General features: G+C 35.7%; 1 protein-coding gene across 4 annotated transcripts in view; it reads left to right on the forward strand.

Moving 5' to 3' along the window:
* The window catches only part of USP25 (ubiquitin specific peptidase 25), a 152,758-nt gene that overhangs the window by 59,080 nt on the left and 69,709 nt on the right, over positions 1 to 23,969 (forward strand). For 3 of the 4 annotated variants that reach the window (XM_047875088.1, XM_047875092.1, XM_047875090.1), the window contains 3 exons: positions 6,401 to 6,487; positions 16,311 to 16,448; positions 20,118 to 20,194. In XM_047875088.1, the coding sequence (XP_047731044.1) occupies positions 6,401 to 6,487; positions 16,311 to 16,448; positions 20,118 to 20,194 (302 nt within the window). The remainder of the gene's footprint in view (positions 1 to 6,400; positions 6,488 to 16,310; positions 16,449 to 20,117; positions 20,195 to 23,969) is intronic. The other variant, XM_047875091.1, reaches the window with a different exon arrangement.

Genomic DNA, 23,969 nt, shown 5'->3' on the forward strand with positions numbered 1-23,969 from the left:
ATCCTTTAGGTAATTATTGAATGGGTGACTGAAAGAACCAAAAAGGAGCATATATTATATATGGTGGAATTGAAAATTTAAGATGCTTCTCTCACCCAAATGATTGGGATCAAGAAGATGCTATAAGTTTTCAAAAAATGTTAGGACATCATTTAACATGTTTATTCACATTATTTTCTCTTAACTCTTTAATTTTCATCAAAGAACAGAAGTACCTGGTTCAAAGACAAAATACAAAATTCCACAGCAATAAAAGGCTTATAGTGAAAAACAACAGTAATCTTCCCCAAACCTCCGTACCTTATAGTGATGAGTCTTAAAAGTAACTACAACCAGTTCTAGATTTTTTTCTTGTCATTTTTCTAAATGACATGCCTTCCTGCTGAGATAGATGAGGATTTAGCTGTCCATTTCATGTACCTAGAATTGCCTTTCTTTTCATTCTCAACATAGTTATATCATAAGTTTAAATAGTCAGTAGTCAGTGTTTACATTTTCTATGATTTTGTAAACATTATAATGGTTTACTAGGAGTATCCCTTTGTAATTTTTTGTTTTCCTGGAGTAGTCAGTTTCCCATTTTTTTCTTTCCATTTTTTATTTACTTATTCTTAAAATTTCCTCTAACATCCCTGTTATGGTTCTGTATGCACAAACATATTAACTCCATCTCCCTCTTTCTTGCTTTCTTTGTTTCATTTTTTTTAATTAAAAATTTTTTTTTAACATTTCTCCTTTTTTTTTTTTTTTTTTTTTTTTTTAGAGTAAGAGAGACAGAGTGTGAGTGGGGGAGGAGCAGAGAGAGAGGGAGACACAGTATCTGAAGCAGGCTCCAGGCTCTGAGCTGTTAGCACAGAGCCCGATGTGGGGCTCAAACTCAGAAATCGCGAGATCATGACCTGAGCTGAAGTCGGCTGCTTCCACTGAGCCGCCTAGGCACCCCTGTTCGTTCGTTCATTAATTCGTTCGTTCGTTCGTTCGTTCGTTCCTTCCTTCCTTCCTTCCTTCCTTCCTTCCTTCCTTCCTTCCAAATTTGGTTCCCTTTACCACAGATTTCTCTGTCTCAGGTTCAAGCTGGATTCTGATTCTTTGTGTTTTAAGTATGATTGCTGGCTTTCTAAAAGGAAGCCTAGAGAAAGGTGATTGCGTGAAGGTTGATTGGGGATCACTTTGCAGGGTTTTTTACTTACTCCTCCTATTTGTAGCCCTGAGTCTCATTGCCTCACACACACACAGACACTATGATTTTTCTGAAACCAAGTCCATTCAGTTCAGTTATATCCAAAGACAAAATTTCCTGTATCCCACAGAAGGAAGTGGTAGTTGTCTCAATCTTCTGTATCTGGGAAGGACATGGAGATTTAATTGCTCTGTATACAGACTTTCATCTTTTAATCATTCCATCTATTTCCAGTCCCTGCCTTACTCTGAACTTATGTGATACCATTCTTTTTTTTTTTTTTCCTAATCCACCAAGGAGAAGTGATCTTACTTTTCCTCAGTATCTTCATTATAGACAGTTTATATCCCTTTGCTTTCTTGTCATCGCTCTTTGTTTTCCACAAGTTATTTGAAATCTCATCTCATAGCTTTCTGTTATTAACAAGAGTTTAGCCAAATTCCATTTTAGCAAGCGACCTTCAAAATTTAGTTTTTAGCTTTGGACTCAGTGAAAGGATACTTGTTTTCAGGATGCATCAATCACAGGCACAGTTTAGGCAGCAGTGACATTTACCTTTTCCCACCTTTTTTTTTGAAGAAATAGGTTGATCAATACTATTATGACTATGGTTGAGGATATACAGTATTTGTGACTTAAAAACATTAATTTCTGTGATTTATTGTAATGATCACTAGTTCTACTTAGAGTTGTAGCTTATTAGGTTGTATTAGACCACTTACGTGGTCATAGTTTTCTGGAACCCAACTCAACCAAACCAAAAGAACATCAACAAAAAAATCAACTATGTCACCTAACACTAAAGCAGTGAGGGATTTTGAGACTAAGCTCTGAAAGATCACCATTTTTAGAGTAAGCTGCATATTTTGGGCAGATTTTATCCTTGAGACAGTTCCAGAAATGGCTGCTGAGTGGTTGGGAAGGTAAGCATAGTTTTGTACAAACTTGGAGCATTAGTAAACACCTTAGACTTCCAGTTAAATTCTAGAGGGCTAGAATGTTGGATTAGTGGGAACTGAAAATAAGCCAGGCTTCATAGTGTTTGAATTCCAGCTTCATCTCAGTATTGTTTGGATTAAGTTGATCTGGGACTACAAATGACGCCAGTTTTAGTGCCTGCCAAAAGCAAATGTGTAAATTCTGTTAGAAGGTAATATTATCTAGAACTTTGAATTTTCTCCACTTTTTCCACATAAAAATAAATGTTTAGTATTCAAATCAGTTATAATCAGTTATAATCAAAAATTAAAATAACTGGCAATATGAAACCTGAAAATTGAATTGTTTGTTATAATAACTATTAATATGATGAAGGAATTAAAAGCAAGATTGAGAATTTCAATAGAAAAGTAAAAAGTATAAAAAAAGCAAAATAGAAATTTTAGAATTGCTGAATACAATAAAGTTAATCAGTGGATGACTTTAGCAGTATATTTGACACAACTGAAGAGAAAATTAGTTAACTGGACATTTGGTTTGAAGAACATTTTCAGACTGAAGCCATGAAGTACAGATAAGAGGATATAAGAGATATTTTGGACAAGGTGAATTGTGTTGACATAACATTTATGGTTATAGAGGGAAAGTATAAAAAGGGAATATAGCAAAAGTAATATTTGAAAAGATGCCTGAGAATATTCCAAATGTGATGAATGGGATCAAGCTACAGATACTGGAAACAATAGGAATCAAGTAGCATAAACATAAAGAATATTGTGCCAAGGCACATAAAATGGAAAAAACTATGGACAAAGAAAAAATCCTAAAAGTAGCCAGGTGGAAAAGATGTATAGGCACACCGCAGAGACACATGGGTTTTGTTCCACACAATCGCAATAAAATGAATATCTTAATAAAGCAAGTCAAATGAATATTTTGGTTTCTTAGTGTGTATAAAAGTTATGTTTATACTATACTGCAGCCTATTCAGTATACAGTACGATTACATTAAAAAAACCAATATGTATACCTTAATTAAAAATAATTTATTGCTAAAAAATACTATTATCTGAGCTTTCAATGAGTCATAATCTTTTTGGTGGTGGAGGGTCTCGTTTCAATATCGATGGCTACCAACTGATGAGGGTGGTGGTTGCTGAAGTTTAGGGTGGCTGTAGCGGTTTCTTACACTAAGATGGCAGTGAAATTTGCCCAAACAGTTGAAAACCAAATCAATTGAATGAACACTTAGAAGCCACTGTAGTATTAGTAATTGGCCTGATTTCAATATTGTTGTGTCCTAAGAAATAGGGAAGCCTGAGGAGAGTCAGAGAGAAGGAGGAATGGCCAGTTGGGGCAGCAATCATAACACATACAACATAATTGATTAAGCTTGTCATCTTTTGTGGGCATGATTTGCAGAGCCCCCCAAAAGTTTACATTAGTAACATGCAAGATCACTGATTGTAGATCACCATAAAAGATATAATAATAGAAATTTTAAAATATTGCAAGAATTACCAAAATGTGACACAGAAACACAAAATGAGAAGTGCTGTTGGAAAAGTGGTGCCAATAGGCTTGCTTGACAAAGGGTTGCCATCAACCTTCAATTATAGAAAACATGAGCTCTACAAAATGCATTAAGATGAAGCGTTAAGAGGTGCCTGTATCACCTCTATACAGAAACAAAACGAAGATTGACAGCTGACTTCTGAACAGAAATACTGTTTTTAGAGTGCTATAAAAAATAACTGGGCATCTAAAATTCTATAACTGGCGAAAATCTTATGAAAATGAAGAAAAACAATTTCATACTAAGCAGAAGCTGAAGTAATTCATCACCAATAGACCCACACCAAAAGAAATATAATTGTTTAGAAAGGTATTCAGGGAGAAGAAAAATGTTCCCTAATGGGAGTTTAGAGTAAAGAAGTGGGATTGAGATTATCCTAATTTGTCATTATTCTCTTTCCTATTTAAACTCCTCATAAAACAGTCTGTATTTTATCATTTTTCTATCCCATTTCTTCAGTACTCCTTGCTGCCTCTCTTCCATCATTCTACTGAAAAGGTGATTTCCCAGTTGCCAAATCCAAAAGTTAGTTTTCTTCCCTTACCTTACTGGATCTGGCAACATTTGAGAGTATAGGTCCCTGATTTATCATGGTTCAGTTTATGATTTTTTGGCATACAGTGGTACAAAAGCAGTATATATTCAGTAGAAGTTGTACTCTAAATTTTGATCATTTCTTGGGCTAGCAGTGTGCCGTATAGTACTTTCTTGTGATGCTAGCTCCTAGTCAGACATGTGATCATGAGGGTAAACAATGATATACGTACAACCATTCTGTACCCATACAACCTATTCTGTTTTTCACTTTCAGTACAGTATTTAATAAATTACATTATATATTCAACACTTTGTTATAAAATAGACTTTGTATTAGATGATTTTGCCCACCTGTACGCTAATGTAAATGTTCAGAACACTTTTGAGGTAGGCTAGGCTAAGCGAAGATGTTCGGTACGTTTTGGGTATTAAATGCATTTTCAGCTTAATGATACTTTAATCGTAGGGAGGGTTTATCCAGATGTAACCCCATCATAAATCAAGAAGTTCTGTATTGCAAATCTTGTCCATCTTGAAATTTGCCATTGATTCTTTGAAGTACTTCAGAATTTTCTGTGGTACTTTATTTTTCTATCTTTGTTGAGAAGCCCCTGACCTAGGTACTTTTTAAAGTTCCACAGTTACTCTGATACACTGCTATATTTGAAGGACATTTTCTCCTTTTTCTTTTTGCTTGCATACTCTTCACTTCCCATACTATTCTTATTTTGCCAGAGACTCAATATATTTTATTCTCTGCTTCTTGTTCTCCTCGTGTCTGCATGTAGTGGGTACTCCATAAATATTTATTAAATGAATGAATAAATTAATTACCTCACATGTTCATTTTGTTTAATTGAGAAATACTTCGAGATTACAAGATAACCAAAATATTTTCCTATAGTTTCTGTTGCCAGCTTTATGATTTTATCTTTCTTTCTTTTTTAATTTTTTTTTAAATGTTTGTTATTTTTGAGAGAGAGAGAGAGAGAGACAAAGAGAGAGCAAGCAGGGAAGGGGAAGAGAGAGGGAGACACAGAATGTGAAGCAGGCTCCAGGCTCTGAGCTGTCAGCACAGAGCCCGATGCGAGGCTCGAACTCACAAACCACCAGATCATGACCTGAGCAGAAGTCGGCCGCCCAACCGACTGATCCACCCAGGCACCCTTGGTTTTATATTTCATATTTTAGGTCTTTAAACCACATCTATATCTATATATCTATATATCTATATCCTAGTTTTTTCTTTATATATAGTGGGCCAGTTTTCCCAACCCCCAACTCCTAAACAAAATCTTGTTTTATGATTGATTTGTGGTGCTACCTTTATGTTCTATCAAGTTGGCTCACACAACTTTGCTAAGACCTCATGCATCCTTGCCTCCTATAGTGATTTTCAACAGAAAGGAATATATTTTACATTGTAAAACACTTGACACACACGTGTATATAAAATGCATACAATGAAAATTTTGCAAACAGTACTCTGGTGTGTTTACTGTGTATGACAGGTTCTGCTATTTTCAGTTGCATTTTATTTCATTTTTTTAAACAAATAATCATGATGATGACAATATGAGTTCTAGGAAGCTTTCCTGTGGACATCTTTCATATGCTCTCATCCTCTGTGAGATCAATAGAATTGTATCTTGGAGTCACATTTCTATTCTAATATCTTTCTCCTTTCTGGGCTGTGTGTCTTCTTGAGCATAGAGATAATATGTAATTTCTTTATGTCTCTATAACCTAGCAGCTGGCCCATAAATTTATTAGTGCTACATTTTTGTAGTATTGATACCTCAAGATAACTCAGCGAATATAACATGTTTAAAAAGTTCTAGACTTAGCATTTGTGTACCTTTTGAGGAAACTGCTTATTAAGCACATAGAGAAAGAAAGATTTAATATATAGTATGATTTTTTGTGTTGTCCACAATTAATTTTCTGCTTTTCAGTACAATAAATATTGTTAATGATAAAGAATAGTGTGTCAGTATATAAGAAATTTGACATTTTCTCCAGGAGAAAATAGGTCTTGTGCTAGTGGCAACAATCCTGTGTATAAGTAGAATAGTTGTCAAAAATAAATCTCTAAGACCAGTCATATTTTTATAGTTCTGTTAATAGAACTTTCCCCTAGGTTTTCTTAAATTGTTGTTCTTTTTCAGTCATTATTCAATCTTTTGGAATTTAGAAGATTAGTTCTGAATTACAAGCCTCCGTCAAATGCTCAAGATTTACCCCGAAACCAAAAGGTAAAACTATGAAAGATTTTTAAGCAGTGTGTGTGTGTGTGTGTGTGTGTGTGTGTGTGTGTGTGTGTGATATTCTTTTATCTGTGCTTGATTTTAGGGCAGTTTGTCTCATCAAATATGAAACTGTTAATTTTGAATTTCAGCCCATTAATCTCAGTTACTATAGTAACTTTCTATTCTTTATCAGTATATTATAAATCTGAATTTTTCTTCACATGTGTGTCAATAATATGCTAGTTTATTGTGTCACTTTAGTAATTGCTTTTCACTCTCTCTTTTTTAAGTTCATTTATTTATTTTGGGGGGTGGGGAGAGGAGCAGAGAGAGAGAGAGAATCCCAAGCAGGGATTGACAGCTCTGAGAAAGCACAGAACCCAACATGGGGCTTGATTCCATGAACTGTGAGATCATGACTTGAGCTGAAATCAAGAGTTGTGTTGCTCAACTGACAGAGCCACCTGGATGCCCCTGCTTTTTTCTTCTTTTTGAATTGTCAAATTTCAGAAACTTTATAGGTTTTAATTTATAATTCAAGGTTTTTCTTCAATTGCCTCCCGAAAAACTGTGTGAAAATAAAAATTTTTGTGTAGATGAGCCCTTTAAAAGATTAGTTTTGCACTGGCTGTCTTTGCAGTGCCAATCTATAACTTCCTTTTTGTAAGTTTATATTGTTAGGCAATATAACGTGACAGAACACACACATAATCAGGGCTAGATTGCCTGGGTATTCTGGCTGTGGATTTAGGGTTTGAACTGTCTGTTCAGTTTCCTTTCCTGAAAGGTGTAAATAATATTAGTAATTATTGTATACGGTTTTGAGAATTAAATGAGGTAAAACATACAAAGGGCTTAGAAGTACATAGTTCATAGTAAGTACCTCAGATGATGTTATTGTATTCATGTTAGCTTTTCAAAGTAGGACTGATGCAGAAATTTATATTTAATGTAAGAAATTAATTATGGAGGTGATACATGTGAGTATTTAGGGCTTTAAGGATTTTGTCATAAAGAAATTGTAGCCCTAAAAGGGGACTGGTTGCACAAAGAAGTTAAAGTGTTAGGTTACCATAAAGTATTGAACTTTGCGTGACTTCCTTTTTGTGTTAATGATATGTAATAGAATTATATTTTTCTTCTTTTTTTAATTTTTTTTTTTAATGTTTACTTATATTTGAGAGAGAGAGGAGAGAGATAGAGTGTGATAGAGCTCAAATTCTTGGTCCGCAAGATCACGACCTGAGCCAAAGTCAGACGCTTAACCAACTGAGCCACCCAGGATCCCATTTTTCTTTTTTTTTTTTAAATATTTATTTATTTATTTATTTTGAGAGAGAGCACGCGTACATGTGAGTGAGCAGGGGAAGGAGACAGAGGATCCCAAGCAGGCTCTGTGCTGTCAGTGCAGAGCCTGATGTGGGGCTTGAACTCATAAACCACGAGATCATGACCTGAGCCTAGACCCAGAGTCAGACACTTAACCAGTTGAGCCACCCAGGCGTTCCTATTTTTCTTTTAGTGTGTAATTTGAAAACCACTTGTTCTGTAAACATGAAACATTTATAATGCAAACTAGTGGGAATACAATGATTTATAGCTAGCTTTTCAGGCTATAATCTTTGAGCAGTAGAGTATCAGGCTGGTAAGCAATCCTAAACAAGCCATTTTCAAAGGGAACCAAGATTACCTGACAACCCCACAGACTTGCAGAGAAATTTAGCAAAACCCCTTCACTCATTACAGTTGTTCCATGAAATGTTTTGGACTGTTACTTCCATTATCACACCTTGTTAATAATCACAGTTCTCTCCTCCTCCTTTTTTTTTTTTTTTTAATAATGCTTTCCTTTTTTTTTTTTTTTAAATGTTTATTTACTTATTTCGAAAGAGAGAGTGCGCATGTGGCCTACGAGCTGGGGAGGGGCAGAGGGAGAGAGGGAGAGAGAGAATCCCAAGTAGGCTCTGCATTGTCAGCACAGAGCCAAGCGTGGAGCTCCATCTCATGAATTGAGAGATCATGACTTGAGCCAAAATTAAAGAGTTGGGCGCTTAACCGACTGAGCCACCCGAGTGCCCCCACAGCTCTTTCTTCTCATGTCTCAGTTGAAGTATATTTATAATTTACGTGACATTATTTGGAAATATTGCTTCCAATTAGGTATTTATATGTATCTTGACTTTTTCTCTTTTGTTTCTGGATTTTAGTGCTTTAAAGAGTTTTAATTTATTTTATTTTTCAAAATGTTGAATAAGACCAAGTTAGTTTTAGAGTCGTATTTAAAAACGATCATAACATCCATGCTTATGTACCAGAGCTAATTTTAAGATTTTTCAGCTGAGTACCCGTGAAATATATAAATCTTACCTTCACCTTTCTAGAGAAATTTGTTTTCTTGCAGTAGATGGATCAGTATGTCCAGGTGTCCCTTTAGGTTAAGGAATTAAAAGGATCTCTACTTCAATTGTGAAAAAAAACCCTTTATTTAGAAGAATCTGTGCAGTTTTTTAAAAGATTATTTCACAAATGAAGTTATTCTTTAAGTTTATTATTTTTATTTATTTTGGTAGAGAGATAGCAAGCAGGAGAGGGGCAGGAGAGGGAGACAGAATCTCAAGCAGGCTCTGCACTGGCCCCACAGAGCCTGTTGCGGGGCTCAAACTCATGAACCCTTGAGATCATGACTTGAGCTGAAGTCAAGAGTTGGATGCTTAACTGACTGAGCCACCCCAGTGCCGCTGAAGTTATTCTTTAATGTGGCATGGTAACATCAATACATACTATAACTGACATCTCTGAAGCAGATATGTGGGACTAATAGGTAGTTATCAGCCACTGATTGGTGCTACATTCAGCTGAGGTGATGAAAAACACCAGGTGTACTGACTGAGCCACCCACACGCCCCAAGGTACTGTTTGTAATTTTAATGTCTAGGAGAATTGTGAGATACTAGAAGTGTAAAGATGGATTCTCACCGTAAACATCTCACCCCTCCCCACTCCCATTCATAATGTCTTTTGGCTTAAACAGTCATAAACTGATGACAAAACACGTTCAAATGTTGAGAAAACAGAGATAAATAGTTCATAATAGTGGTAATCTTCATACAAATAGCTAAAACCGTATTACTCATAAGGTATATTATTTAAAGTCTTGTTTAAGGGTGAATATTTCCAAATAAACAACATTTTCTCATTTTCCACTACTCAGAGATAAGATGCATATGAGCAGGGAATATGTTTAATTGAATTCCGTTTGGCAAACACCTGAAGGAATTTGAATTTTCAAATGACAGAGTCATTCTGGAATTTCTGTCTTTAGTTATGAATAAAGTAATAAGATTGGATTTACAGGTTTCAGTAAATTTTGAAGGATTCAAAGCATGCAAAGTATATTTTCTGACTGCAGTGGAATAAAGATGGAATTTGACAACAGAAAGATATTAGAAAATCTCTCTGATTGTGGAAAATTAAGTAATACACCTTTAAATAACCCAAGGGACAAAGAGAAAATCAGAGGGGAAATTTCAGAATATTTTAAATTAAAACACAACATACCAAAATTAGAAGGATATAGCTAAGGCAGATGTTAGTGGAAAACACATGAACTAAACACATTAGAAATTAAGAATAGTTTCAAATTTATGACATTGGCTTGCACATCAACAAATTAGAAAAAAAAGCACATTAATATTTGAAATTAGAAGAAAGGAAAAAAAAAGAAAGTAGAAGAAAGGAAATAATAAAGATAAGAGCTAGATTATTGAAATAGAAATGAAATTGAAATAGTAGAGAAAATTAATGGAACCAAAAGCTGCTTCTTAAGATCAGTAAAATGAATTTCTAGGTAGTCTGAGCAAAAAAAAAAAAAGAAGAAACAAATTACCAGTATAAACAATGAAAGAGAGGGATATCACTATAAATTCTCTAGAAAATAAAATAGAATAGTGGAATATTATAAATAGACAAATATCTTGAAAGCCACAAACTACTGAAGCTCACTGATGGAAAAATAGATAACCTGAGTATCCCTATATTACATAAAGAAATAGAATTTTTAGTTAACCTACTCACCAAAAAATTCAACAATGAAGTAGCTTACTGGTGAATTATACCAAACATGTAAGGAAAGAATAATACCAGTTCTCTACATGTTTTTTCAGAAAATTGAGAATGAGGTAAAACTTCCCAGTTCATTCCATGCGCCCAGCGTTACTGTGAAGCCAAATAGAAAAAGATATTTCTTTTATTTTTTTTTTTAATTTTTAAATACTTTTTTAAGTTTATTTATTTTGAAAGAGAGAGCATGTGTGAGCAGGGCTGGGTCAGAGGAAGAGGGAGAGAGAGAATCCCAAGCAGGCTGTGTGCTGTCAACACCGAGCCTGACACAGGGCTCCATCCTAGGAACTGCAAGATGGTGACCTGAGCTGAAATCCAGGTGCGCTGCTCAACCGACTGAGCCATCCAAGCACCCTTAGAAAAAGATATTTCAAGAAAAGGAAACTAATGACCAATATTCTTCATGAACATAAAAGCAAAATGTTGTAGCAGATATGTGGCAAATAACTCTTGAAACATCCATAAAGGATACTACCTCAGCAACTGGAGTTTATGTAGACTGCAAGGTTGGTTTAGTGTTCAAAAATCAGTCTAATTCACCATGGTAACAGACTAAAGAAGAAAACCATATAATCACCTTAGTAGATAAAGAATTTGACAAAAGGTGATGTACCTAAAATCTCTCAGAAACTAGAAACTGGAAGAAGCTTTTTTATCTTGATAAAAATCATTTATGAAAAGCCTACGACTAATATAATACTTAGGTGAAAGACTGAATGCTTTGCCCCAAAAATCAGGAGCAAGCAAGGATATCTGTCCTCACCACTTCTGTTAAACAGTAGACTGGAGTTCTTAACCAGTGCTATAAAGCAGGAAAAGGAAATAAACATGAAGATTAGAAGGGAAGAAATAAAGGTGTCTTTGTGTATATGCTTGGTTTTCTATGTAGAAAATTCTAAGTACTGTACAAAAATAAATAAAAGATGGTAGAACCAAGGAATGAACTCAGCAAGGTTACCTGATATGAGGCAAACATGCAAAAATCAATTTTATTTCTAGGGGCACCTGGGTGGCTCAGTCAGTTAAGTGTTGGGCTGTTGACTTCAGCTCAGGTCATGATCTCACAGTTCATGAGTTCGAGTTCTGTGTTGGGCTCTGCACTGACAGCACAGAGCCTTCTGGGGTTCTGTCACCCTCTCTCTCCTCCTCCTCCTCTTCTTCTTTCTCTCTCTCTCAAAAGAAACTTTAATTTTTTTTTAATGTTTATTTTTGAGAGAGAGAGAGAGAGAGTGTGTGAGCAGGGGAGGGGCAGAATAGGAAGGAGACACAGAATCAGAAGCAAACTCCAGGCTTCCAGCTGTCAGCACAGAGCCTGATATAGGGCTCGAACTCATGAACTCTGAAATCATGACCTGAGCCGAAGTTGGATGCTTAATCAACTGAGCCACCCAGGCGCCCCTCAAAATAAACTTAAAAAAAATCAGTTGTATTTGTAAATACAGTGGGAAATTTAAATTAAAAAATACATATATACAGTAGCATAAAATGTGGACTATTAGGGGTAAAGTGGACAAAAGATACTTACAGAAAACCACAAAATTTTGCTGAGAGAAATTAAAGAGATAGATATGTTTAAGGATGAGAGGATTCAATATTGATTGTTATGATATCAATTATCCCCAGTTTAATCTATAGATTCAGTGCAATCCCGATCATAATCCCAGCAGGCTTTTTCATAGGAATTGACAAATTGATATTACATTTGTATGGAAAATCGGACTACTAGAATAGCCATAGTAATTTTAAAAAGAAAGACAATGTTGGAAGAATCAACTCTAATGCATTATTTTTGGTGAAAAGATAGTCTAGTCATACAGATCAATGGAACAGAATAGAATCCAGAAATAGACCTACACATATAGAGTGAGTTGATTTTAATGAGAATTGACAAAACAATTCAGTAGACAAAGGAAAATCTTCTAAACTGATGGTATCGTAGACAAAAAGATAACCCTCAGCCCTTACAGAACATATCTTTTTCAAATATATGAAAAAAACTGATAATGGATTATAGACCTAAAAGAAAACAAACTAAAAATTCTTGATGAAAACATGAGAGAAAATTTTAATGTCTTAGGTTAAGAAAAGATTTCTTTTTTTTTTTTTTTTTAATTTTTTTTTTTCAACGTTTTATTTATTTTTTTTGGGACAGAGAGAGACAGAGCATGAACGGGGGAGGGGCAGAGAGAGAGGGAGACACAGAATCGGAAACAGGCTCCAGGCTCTGAGCCATCAGCCCAGAGCCCCACGCGGGGCTCGAACTCACGGACTGCGAGATCGTGACCTGGCTGAAGTCGGACGCTTAACTGACTGCGCCACCCAGGCGCCCCAAGAAAAGATTTCTTAAGTGGGAGAAAACAAGGACACAAATCATAAAAAAATGATTAATTGGACTTCATCAAAATTAAAAACTTATTATCTGAAAAATTTATACAAAATGAAAAGTTAAGCCACAACTGGGAGCAAATTGCTCTCAGTCAATTTCTGTGGCTAGAAAATCTTTCTGAATTTCAAAGGGTGAAATTGTAAATGATGTTAAATGCAGCTACTGCATTTGGCTAAATTATGAAAATATCACCACATGCAGAAACTATTCAAACTATTCTTAGTCTTTTTTTAAAAAAGACTTGTTAAGGTGTAACTGACGTACAATATACTGTATACTATAAAGTGCACACTTAGCAAAACACGTATCAGATAAAGGAATTGTATCTAGAATATATACAGAACTTGCATAAGTCAATAATAAGATAAGCTATTACTGTTCTGGGAAAAATATTTGGACAGACACTTCACCAAAGAGGATCTACAGACAAATAACTACATGAAAAGGTGCTTGACATTATTTCATAGGAAAATGGAAATTAAAACTAGAGGTGCCATTTTGTACCCACTGGAAGAACTAGTTAAAAATATAACCCATATCCGGGGCGCCTGGGTGGCGCAGTCGGTTAAGCGTCCGACTTCAGCCAGGTCACGATCTCGCGGTCCGTGAGTTCGAGCCGCGCGTCGGGCTCTGGGCTGGTGGCTCAGAGCCTGGAGCCTGTTTCCGATTCTGTGTCTCCCTCTCTCTCTGCCTCTCCCCCATTCATGCTCTGTCTCTCTCTGTCCCAAAATTAATAAACGTTGAAAAAAAAATTAAAAAAAAAATATAACCCATATCCAAATGATGTAGAAAATGGATCTAGAACTCTTATTAAGCTGTCAGTGGGAATATAACATGTATAACGCTTCTGCAAAAGCAGTTTGGTTGTTTCTTGAAAAAATAAATCTACATACAACCTAAGCTCTCTCCAAGTTTTTACTCAAGAGAAATTAAAACATATGTCCACACAAAGACATGTACAGTAATAGCCACAACAGCTGGAATACGTCACTGGATAAAGAAGTGTGGGATATTCAGACAATTAGAATACTACTGAGCGTTAAGACAGAATGGATCGTTAACACACACAGTCTTGGGGATGAAACTCAAAATAATCACTTCTGTTGTAAGAAACCAGACTAAAATGAGTACATAGAGTATGATCTGATTTGTGTAAATTTCTAGAAAATACAAAGTGACCATGGTTGCCCTGGGATGATCAGGGAAAGGGAGTAAAGTTTGAAGAAACTTGTGGGAGTGATGGATAGGTACATTGTCTTGTCTATGGTGATGCTTTCATGGATGTATACATGTCTGAAGCTCAGGAAAGTATGTGCTTTATAATGTACAGTATATTGTACATCAGTTATACTTTGATAAGTCTTTTTTTTAAAAGACTAAGAATAGTTTGGATAGTTTCTGCATGTGGTGATATTTTCATAATTTAGCCAAATGTAGTAGCTGCATTTAACATCATTTACAATTTTGCCTTTTGAAATGCAAAAAGATTTTCTAGCCATGGAAATTAGCTGAGAACAAAAATGTTTAAATAAATTATTTTACTTTTCCAATATGCTTCTCAGCAGAAATACACTAAATTTTCAAAAGCCCATTTATTTCATCCTTGTTCTTAGCAAGGAATGTCTCAAAAAACTATGCTAACTTAGATTTGGTCATAAAAGAAAGAAATTAAGCTCAGAAAATTAAGGGTATTTTGGAAATTACTTTGTGGATTAAAATTGTATTTATACTTTTAAAACCTATCTATATAAGGCATTTGAGGGGGAGTAGGAAGTACAACAGAAAAATTATAGGTTAGTTTTCTTTCATTTAAAACTTTTACATTTACCCTTTATCATCGATGATGGATTTTATTATACGTACAAAAAATACATGTTTTCTATAACTTAGCACTTTCATTCAGACAATGCACTTTGTGATTGCTGTAATGGTGTATTGTTTTTGGATCAAATGACAAGCATTTGGAGCCAAATGTTTTATTCCTTTACACTTGTTTCTTAGGACTCCTTTTTAAAATGCATTCTAGGAACAACTATTTCTACATTGATTATATCATTCTGGACAGCACTATACATATACACACACATCCCTACAGTTTATAATGTTGAGAACACCAACTATATACACTTGGAAGATTTTTCTCATATTTCAATCGAATAGATAACCTTTACGTGTTGAAATTGTTATTGCAAGAGCTAACTATATAATAAGAACTGCTTGTTTGATTTGTTACCATATTTATTTAACTGAGATATGTGAATTCCATTCTTTAAAAACATTTCCTTCTTGTTTTAAAGTAAGTTGTTCGGGGCGCCTGGGTGGCTCAGTCGGTTGAGCATCTGACTTCAGCTCAGGTCACGATCTCACGGTTCGTGAGTTCGAGCTCTGCGTCAGGCTTTGGGCTGATGGCTCAGAGCCTGGAGCCTGCTTCCGATTCTGTGTCTCCCTCTCTCTCTGCCCCTCCCCCATTCATGTTCTGTCTCTCTCTGTGTCAAAAATAAATAAACATTAAAAAAAAATTAAAAAAAATTAAGTTGTTCATAATTGATAATTGGGTTGTTTTTGTTTTTTTCTGGAGGGTTTAAACCAAATGTAAAGAATTGAATACCTGCTTTGTGTAGTAGAAAGTTGTGGAAGAAATTTAGAAGTTCTTGTTTTTGAGAAGCTTACAGTCTACTGAGACACAAAAGTTAAGATTTCAAAGGAACACTAGAAGCATGATACATTAGTCTAATATTAGGAACTACTCTAATTACTTATTAGACTCATATTGTCTAATTATTAGGATCATCACAGGACACTCCCAGTTGGTGATTCATTGCTAAGTGAAAGACATTCATTTTAGTAGATGTGGAGTTTGAAGGAATTATTGACTTGAAGGGGTCTGGGAAGGCTTCATGGAAGAGGAGGGATCTTTGTTTAAATGGGCTTATTGAGGAAAAGTACTTAAATAGTGCCTGGCACGAAGTTAGCACTCATTGAATATTGGCTGTTGTTATTGCTGTCCACAGCAGCTGGGCTTTGCTGAATGGAAAGAATTATAATAAATAGGCTTGAATGAGGAGGATATTCTTGGCTGGGTAATAACATGATTAGCTATAAAAATGTAGCATTTGTGCTAAAATTGTGAGCTAAGCGTAGGTCCTCTGCTGTTTTTGTGCTCTACTCTATCGAATCTCCTAGATCACAACAGTCTTCTTTAATTACGATGTAAGGAGTGCTGGACTCCTCCCTAATCAATATTAGTTAAGTTTTTGCATTTTAAAATGAATATCTGTTTACCAATAAAGATTAATCTTCACTTAAGATTTTTCCCCCCAATAGGAGCATCGGAATTTGCCTTTTATGCGTGAGCTGAGGTATCTATTTGCACTTCTTGTTGGTACTAAAAGGAAATATGTAGATCCATCAAGAGCAGTTGAAATTCTTAAGGATGCTTTCAAATCAAATGACTCTCAGCAGGTAGTTTTTTTTTTTTTTTTTTGTACTTATATATTACCGATCGTATTTTATTTAATCTGATTGTTCCTTAGTTTTTTCAAAGATACATGACAATTGACGATGTTGTTATTCATCTTTATTAAAAATAAGTTGTAGTCATTTGAAACATTGCTTATTTGGAAGGTTTACTTTTACATTAAAAAAATAACGGTGATCTTGAAAAGTCTTAAATGAAGCTGTGATTTATATTATGATTGAAATTAAGTGAAAACGGGTTAAATTAAGAGTGTTCACAAATGTGTATATATAAATCTTCATGAATGTGTGATAGTCCAATGCTAGTCGAGTATACATGCTTTTGATATGTCTGTTTTTGTTGACAGGGAGTAGTTTCTTTAATTACTCAGAAAAGGTTTCTGAACTACATTAACTTCGTTATTGCTGCTTCTGGTTTTCAATCTTTGTATAGTGCTATTTTGTGGTTTTCAAAATCTATTTCTTAAAGATAATTGGGAGTTTCACATACAATTTGAGAAGTCAGAAATTAAAAAAGAAGGAAAGTAAGAAAAGCAAAGAAAATATCAGTGTAGTAGCAGCAGTGATGGAGGAGATGGCAGTGAAGCAGATGAAACGTTTCAGGAGAGATTCCTAAAGCCACCGCACTTGCAGCGGACTGGGCTGTATCTGTTATGTGGATATGTAGAAACAGTGTTTGGAGAAGGTTCTGAAAAGATGTGTAATTCTGCCACTGTCTTCCCCATGTTTTTGTTTGTTTGTTTGTTTTTGTTTTTGTTTTTTTTTTTTAAAGACACCTTTTATGGCAAAGATACATCAATGAAAAAGGTGCCCACATTAGGATTTGCTCTTATTTATTTTTGGTTGGTTTGGTTTTAAAAAAAAATTGTAACAAAGTTCCAGTGCTGTTTAGGTTTAATGTCTTACTCTTATCTGTTATAATAACACTTAACATAGTCAAATATTCTTTTTTTTTTTTTTTTTTTTTTTATTTAAAAAAAAATTTTTTTTTTTTCCTCTTTCAACGTTTATTTTTATTTTTGGGACAGAGAGAGACATAGCATGAACGGGGGAGGGGCAGAGAGAGAGGGAGCCACAGAATCAGAAACAGGCTCCAGGTTCTGAGCCATCAGCCCAGAGCCTGACGCGGGGCTTGAACTCACGGACCGCGAGATCGTGACCTGGCTGAAGTCAGACGCTTAACCGACTGCGCCACCCAGGCGCCCCAGTCAAATATTCTTAAAAACGATCTCAAACCCCATTTTAGAGTACTCCTGGCTCTATGTGTCTTCTTTTTTTTTTTTTTTTTTTGTAGCACTATTTCTTTATTTAGTATGTGCATTATATTCTCTAATAGCTTTGGGCATAAAATTAAATTTAAAAAGTCACTTCTATTTCCTGACTTATTGTTTCTTATGGAATTGCTTTTTCTATGTCTTTTTCTTGGTTACTATGAATAGTAATCTTTGGGTATCTTTTCGTATTTAAGAATGAGGCTGCACAAACTTATTGGGAGGCTTATATGTACACTGTAGACTTTTTAGTTTTGTTAGAGTGGACAGGGAGACAACTAGCTGTTGTTAGGCTGTTGTTACAGACTCTTGACTGCCACGATGTGGATGCCATTGCTTTAGGCTGCAGTGTAGACTAACTAGTTTTCTCGTTGTTAGTTCTTTTTCTCTGAAGATCTTTTAGAGTAGTTGCACGTTATATTCAGGTTGATACAGGTTTGATTCTCTTCTCGCAGACGCTTGAATCTGAAACACGTTAGTGACAGAGTGGAATAAATCCACGAGTGAAGTAAACATCATTACTTGTTTAGAACGTGAATTCATACTTATATTTGATACTCTTCTTAAATATATCATGTTTTGGAATATGCAAGAGTCTTGTGGGATACCCTTTGGTATACAGTACTGTCAATTTTAATTATACCTGTAATTGTTACAGTTTAAAATTAAAATGTTGTGGGAAAGGCCTCATCTTTTTTCTCTTGATGAAAGCAGGCAGAATTCTTTTGTAAATGTTGATTTTAGATCAACTGCTTAAAAAGGGATTGATTTATTCTGAATAGTATTGTGATAAGTAGGAAACGTGTGTTTCTTGTTAGATTTAACCTTGCAAGATAAGTAAATTACAGAATTTTAAAGTTATGGAAAGTTGTGTTTAAGGTGTTCTATTAGTTTGTGGGGCAGCTGTAACAAATTACCATAAACCAGTGACTTCAAAGCAACTGAAAACTATTCTCTCACAGTTCCAGAGGCCAGAAGTCTAAAGTAGAGGTGGTGGCAGGGCTGTGGTCCCTCCCATGGCCCTAAGGGAGACTTCTTCTTGCCCTAACCATCTGCTGGTGGCTTGTGGTATTCCTTGGCTTTTCGTGGCATAGCTCCTGTCTCTGTTACATGGCCTTTTCCCCTGTGTGTCTTTGAGTGTGCTTCCTCTCTGTTTCTTGTAAGAATACCTATCCATTGGATTTAGGGCCCACCCTAATCAAGGATGATCTCATGTAGAGATTTACCTTAATTATATCTGCAAACACCCATATTCTAAATAAGATTCCATTCTGAGGTGTCAGGTGGACATACATATTGGTGGGCCACCATTTAACCCACTCCAGTTCGTTTGGATGTTTATAACTGGATTTTTGTGCTGAGTTTAGTCGTCTCTAACTATATGGCTTTGGGACAATTCACTTAAGCTTCTTAGATCCTAGTTTCAGCATTCTAAAGGTGAATGGATAGACCCAGATGCTCTTCAGAAAACTTCTAGCAGGAAATATATGTAACAGTAAATTTGTTTAATACTTGGGGCTCTTTTGATAAATAAAGGCAGATTGCTTACATTGATTCATCTGTCTTTGGCAGAGCAGACTTAGTTGGATTGGTTTATTTTTTCTCCCTGGGTTCTAGATGAACCTATTTTCTATGTTCTACCTCACATTATTAAAAGGATTATGGTAGTTCATGAGTAGAACTGCCACTGTCTATTCCTGTTTTTCCATGTTAGGGGAACTACGACTGAAAGAAGGGATGGCAACAGGTGAGGTTTGTGCTAGTTCTGAACGGAGAATTTTAGAGTTCATGAGATGGTGGACTTGATACTGGGAGTTGGTGACTGATTAAACTAAACCTGTCCAAGGTAACATATCTTAGTAAAAGTGCACATGGCTTAAAAAGTTGTGTGTAAAGTTGAATTAAGAAAATGAATTGTCAAAAATCACATCTTCATTCTAAGAGAGAAGCCAGTAACAATTCTTTATATAATAAAGAACTCTGTTAATGTGGGTCCTTCATTTTATAAACATTCATTAGAGAACTCTTTTTTGGGGTGATAATTGTTTTTAAAAATCTCATTTGCAAATTAGAATTTATGTGTGTGTGTGTGTGTGTGTGTGTATGTGTATAATACATATATTTAACATATAACACGTGTATATTTTTTCCCATATTATAACCTAATCACTGTGATTTATCATTATAATGCTGATTCTCAGATCCTAGTTTTATTCTCTGGTTAGATTATAAATATTTCTTGTATTTGATGTGAAACATTTCATATAATACTTTTGGGAGAAGTCAGTAATTTTATATTTGATATGACAGGCTGTAAGTTTTATATTGCAATATTTAGTATTTTTATGAGTAGGCTTAATAAGACCTTGTTTTCTTTCCACAGCAAGATGTGAGTGAGTTTACACACAAATTATTAGATTGGTTAGAAGATGCCTTCCAAATGAAAGCTGAAGAAGAGACGTAAGTTACCATAACATTTAGTGATGGGGTTTTAGGAGATTGATAAATAATGCTCATTTTTTCCTTTTATGTATCAGTGTTTATGGATAGATAGGAAGCTGAGATAAATATGTGGGAACCCAAAATATTGTCAAGTTGTTTGAAATTTTTGGCCAAAATGCTGGGTAGTTTTAGATTTCTATTGTAAGATTAGAGAATCCAGCCAGAAATATCTAAAAAGCAACCCCTGAGAGGCTGATCCCACATGCCCAGTTGTTTTCTTTGGATTTGACAGTCTGTTTTCATGAGGAGGAATGGGTTAGTGGTGAGAAGAGATCCCAAGAGTGTTATTTCCAATGGAATCCTATTACATGGAATCACAAGGACAAGGATATGAAGTTCCTCTTCGACATTCTCTAGCTTTTTATTTTCTGCCCATCAGGTTGAACCATTAAGATTTTGGTTGTTTAAGAAATCTACACACTTTCAGCACGGTCCTACTCCCATTCCGGTGAGGCCCCTCTCTTAATACCAACCACTGGTTCCTTTGTGTGTCTTCATGAAACATGGGTGGACCATTTAGGATTTGCCAGCACATGTTCTGATGTGATCCTACAAGATGAAGTACATAAATTAACACCTAGAAGACAGAACTCCAGGGCAGAAGATTGTCTCCCTTCTCTTTTTTTCTTATTTTTAAATTATGACCAGCTTCACTGTTCAGTAAAAGTCATTGTACAGGTCTGCAATGAAACTAAATTAAAGTAAAAAATTTCTACTTCTACAATGTTAGCCAATAAGAAATGCCCCTAATCTTTAATAGAGACTTCCCCCTTTCATCCTTCATTTCCCAGGAGAAAAATAATTTCCCATATTATATTCCCTTGGTCTTTGAATGTAAAGTCAAGTCCACAGAAATTTTATACTTAAAAATCCGATTTTATTTTTGCCTTTGTGGTTGGAGTCTAACAAAAAATAAAAGTCATTTCCGAGTTCCTAAGTTTGTTCAGCCTAATGCTACATACATGTTATTTCTGTGCCTGAATAGCACTGGAGTTCTGCAGCTGTAGCCTGGGCTCTCTCACTCGGGTGTGTATAGATCCTTCAGTCCTTCAGATGTTCACTTTCATATGCTTGAATTTTAGCTTTCAGAGGGTTATTACAACACACATGTTTAACACTGAACGGTCTCTTACCTTTGAAATTTTGAAACAAAAGCTAAACTTCAACCCTCTAGCTCTCAGTTCAACTATATAATATTCTCGGAACTTTGTGCAATACAGACCCAAGTCGTTGCCAAAGGCAGTAGCAGAAATTTAGGATATGTTGTAAACAGGAAATCATTGGTTTTAATTCTGCCAGGATGCCTGCTTGCAGAGGGGCCACTTGCTTGCAGACGGCAATGTGTTGTGAACATAAATAGAGGTGGGAGAAATCTCTGAAGAGATAAATTATGGTGCTAAGCCCATATAGTATTTGAAGAAAAAAAATTCTAATTTTGGTAAATTTTACTCAGAATGGGACAATTGAAAGCTCCTTCCTTCTTGGCATGTTTAGAAGTTTATGATGGTGACAGCTCCGGTCCTCAGGTTCTCCTCTTTCCTATCCACCCAAAGTTTTAGTTGCATTTTCCTTACGAGCTTCAGTTCCTAAGGCTCCAAGTGGTATATTGCATGACTTACTTTTGTGCCACAGTGGTGGTGCCCATGGCCGTTTGGTATGGAATTGCTTAGGCTTCTGAAACGTGCCCCTTAGGTTAGTTTCTTTCTTCTCTTCATGTTAGTTTCTCTCTTCATGTTAGTTTCATCTGGAAAATCTCCCCATCAGATACCTGAAATGAATCTGCTGTTGATGCATCTGAAACCTGAGTCCCAGCATCTTACACTCTTTCCTCAGCTTTTGAATGTTCAACACCTTGTGTATATTTCTTTCTGCTGCATCTTTTTTCTGGGTGGCATATGCCTCTAAAGTTCACATACTTGTGTATTTTATTCTTCTTTTAGGACGATTTGGCTGAATTTTTAACAGTTTAACCTGCTTCTTAGCCTGTATGTCATGCAGAGCCAGCCCTGTTTGTTGGATGAGTGTCTTTTCTTTTCCTATTCTTTGGGTTTGTTTTCTGGCCTTTACATTTGTTTTTTTCTAATTTATCCCTTTGATATTGTCTTGATAGGTGCCTCATAATGAGAGTTAGCAGACCCTGATCCATGAGAGTTGTCCACCCTGGTTTCTGTCTTGTACAGCTCATGTCCCTTGTATCTTTCCTTAGAGTTCTAATACCAAAAATTCACTGGGCATGTTTCCTGAGAGTGTGAATAGTATCTGTATCTTCAGTCTGTGATAACGGAGTCTCTGAAGTTCTGTCAGTAATTCTTTGAATTTTACCCTGAAATCCCTAGTTCCTCCTCTCAAACCTATCCAGATTTTCTAAAAGTACTTCATTTAGTTTATCCTATCTTTAGTATATCATCCCCAATTGCTTTTTACCTGTCTCCATAGAAGGGTGCCTAAATCCTTATTCCTTCGGGGGGGGGGGGGTGGGGTGGCATTTTATCTTGATTTTAGAGATCTTGTTTATTATTTATTTATATGTTAATTTTCTTTGGGTTCTAGTCACCTTTTCTGACCTAGTAACTAACATTATTTCCCCTGTTTCTAAAACTGTTTTAAAAGAAGCTGGAACTTTTCGATTCCAATTCACCTGAAATCTTAACTTTTATTTGAAATATGTTCTCCATGTTCATTTCCCCATAATTTTCTATCTGCTCTTAACTATTTGTGGAGCTAAAACTATTTTTGAATGCCTCTCCCTATTAAAACAGAGCTTCCCAGTTGGTGTGGCATGGCTAGCCAGATATGGGTATGTGGAGATATTGATCCTATTTCTGTGACCATGAGAAAATATGTCTTTTTACCTCAGAGTTCTCTGAATATATTATATATGTACCAAAGGTGTTAAAAAGATTGGGAAGCTGTGACTCTGTTAGCTATCCTAGGCCTTTGAATTCCTGTTCCAGCCTAATTCCCAAAGATAAGATGTCCCTGATACAAATTTTCTGTAGTGATTTCTTTTGGCCTTTGTTATTTGTGTCAGTCTATCTTTACCACTGCTTTCATGCAAGTGGTGGGTCTCTCTCATTTTTATTATAGGAATCTCGTGTCTTTTTAATTGGTCTTCACTTGCGTTCCTTACTTTTCTGTTGGTATAACCAGTCTGGGCCCCTGAGATTCATAGTTTAAATGCAGGGCAAAGAGGGGCGCCTGGGTAGCTCAGTTGGCTACGCGTCCAACTTCATCTCAGGTCATGATCTCGCGGTTCGTGAGTTTGAGCCCCACATTAGGCTCTGTGCTGACATCTCAGAGCCTGGAGCCTGCATCGGATTCTGTGTCTCCCTCTCTCTCTCTGCCCCTTCCCCACTCAAAAATGAATAAATGTTTAAAAAAAAATTAAAAAATAAATGCCAGGCAAAGAATAGGACCTCTGAGAGGTTGGAAAGGACAAGGTAAACAATTTTTAGAAGATTCCTTCCTGACTCCTTAGGGAAGGTGAGTGTTCACCACAGATTAGTGGAGAGTAGGACAAAATTCAGGCAGGATGATTTGAAAAGAGATTTAGAAAGTACATTCAGAATTGGGAGAGCTGCTCAACATCCAGTTTCTTCTGGCAAGTCACCAACCTGGGAAGTTATTGCTCATGGAGTACGTGTGTGACCATAAGGAGAAAAGTCAGGAATGTTGATTTCCTACATAAAAACAAGAGGCCACGGGAAGGAGATTCCCGCTAATATTCACATCT

This window comes from Prionailurus viverrinus, chromosome C2 (assembly GCF_022837055.1).
Source record: "Prionailurus viverrinus isolate Anna chromosome C2, UM_Priviv_1.0, whole genome shotgun sequence".
Taxonomy (NCBI): Eukaryota; Metazoa; Chordata; class Mammalia; order Carnivora; family Felidae; genus Prionailurus; species Prionailurus viverrinus.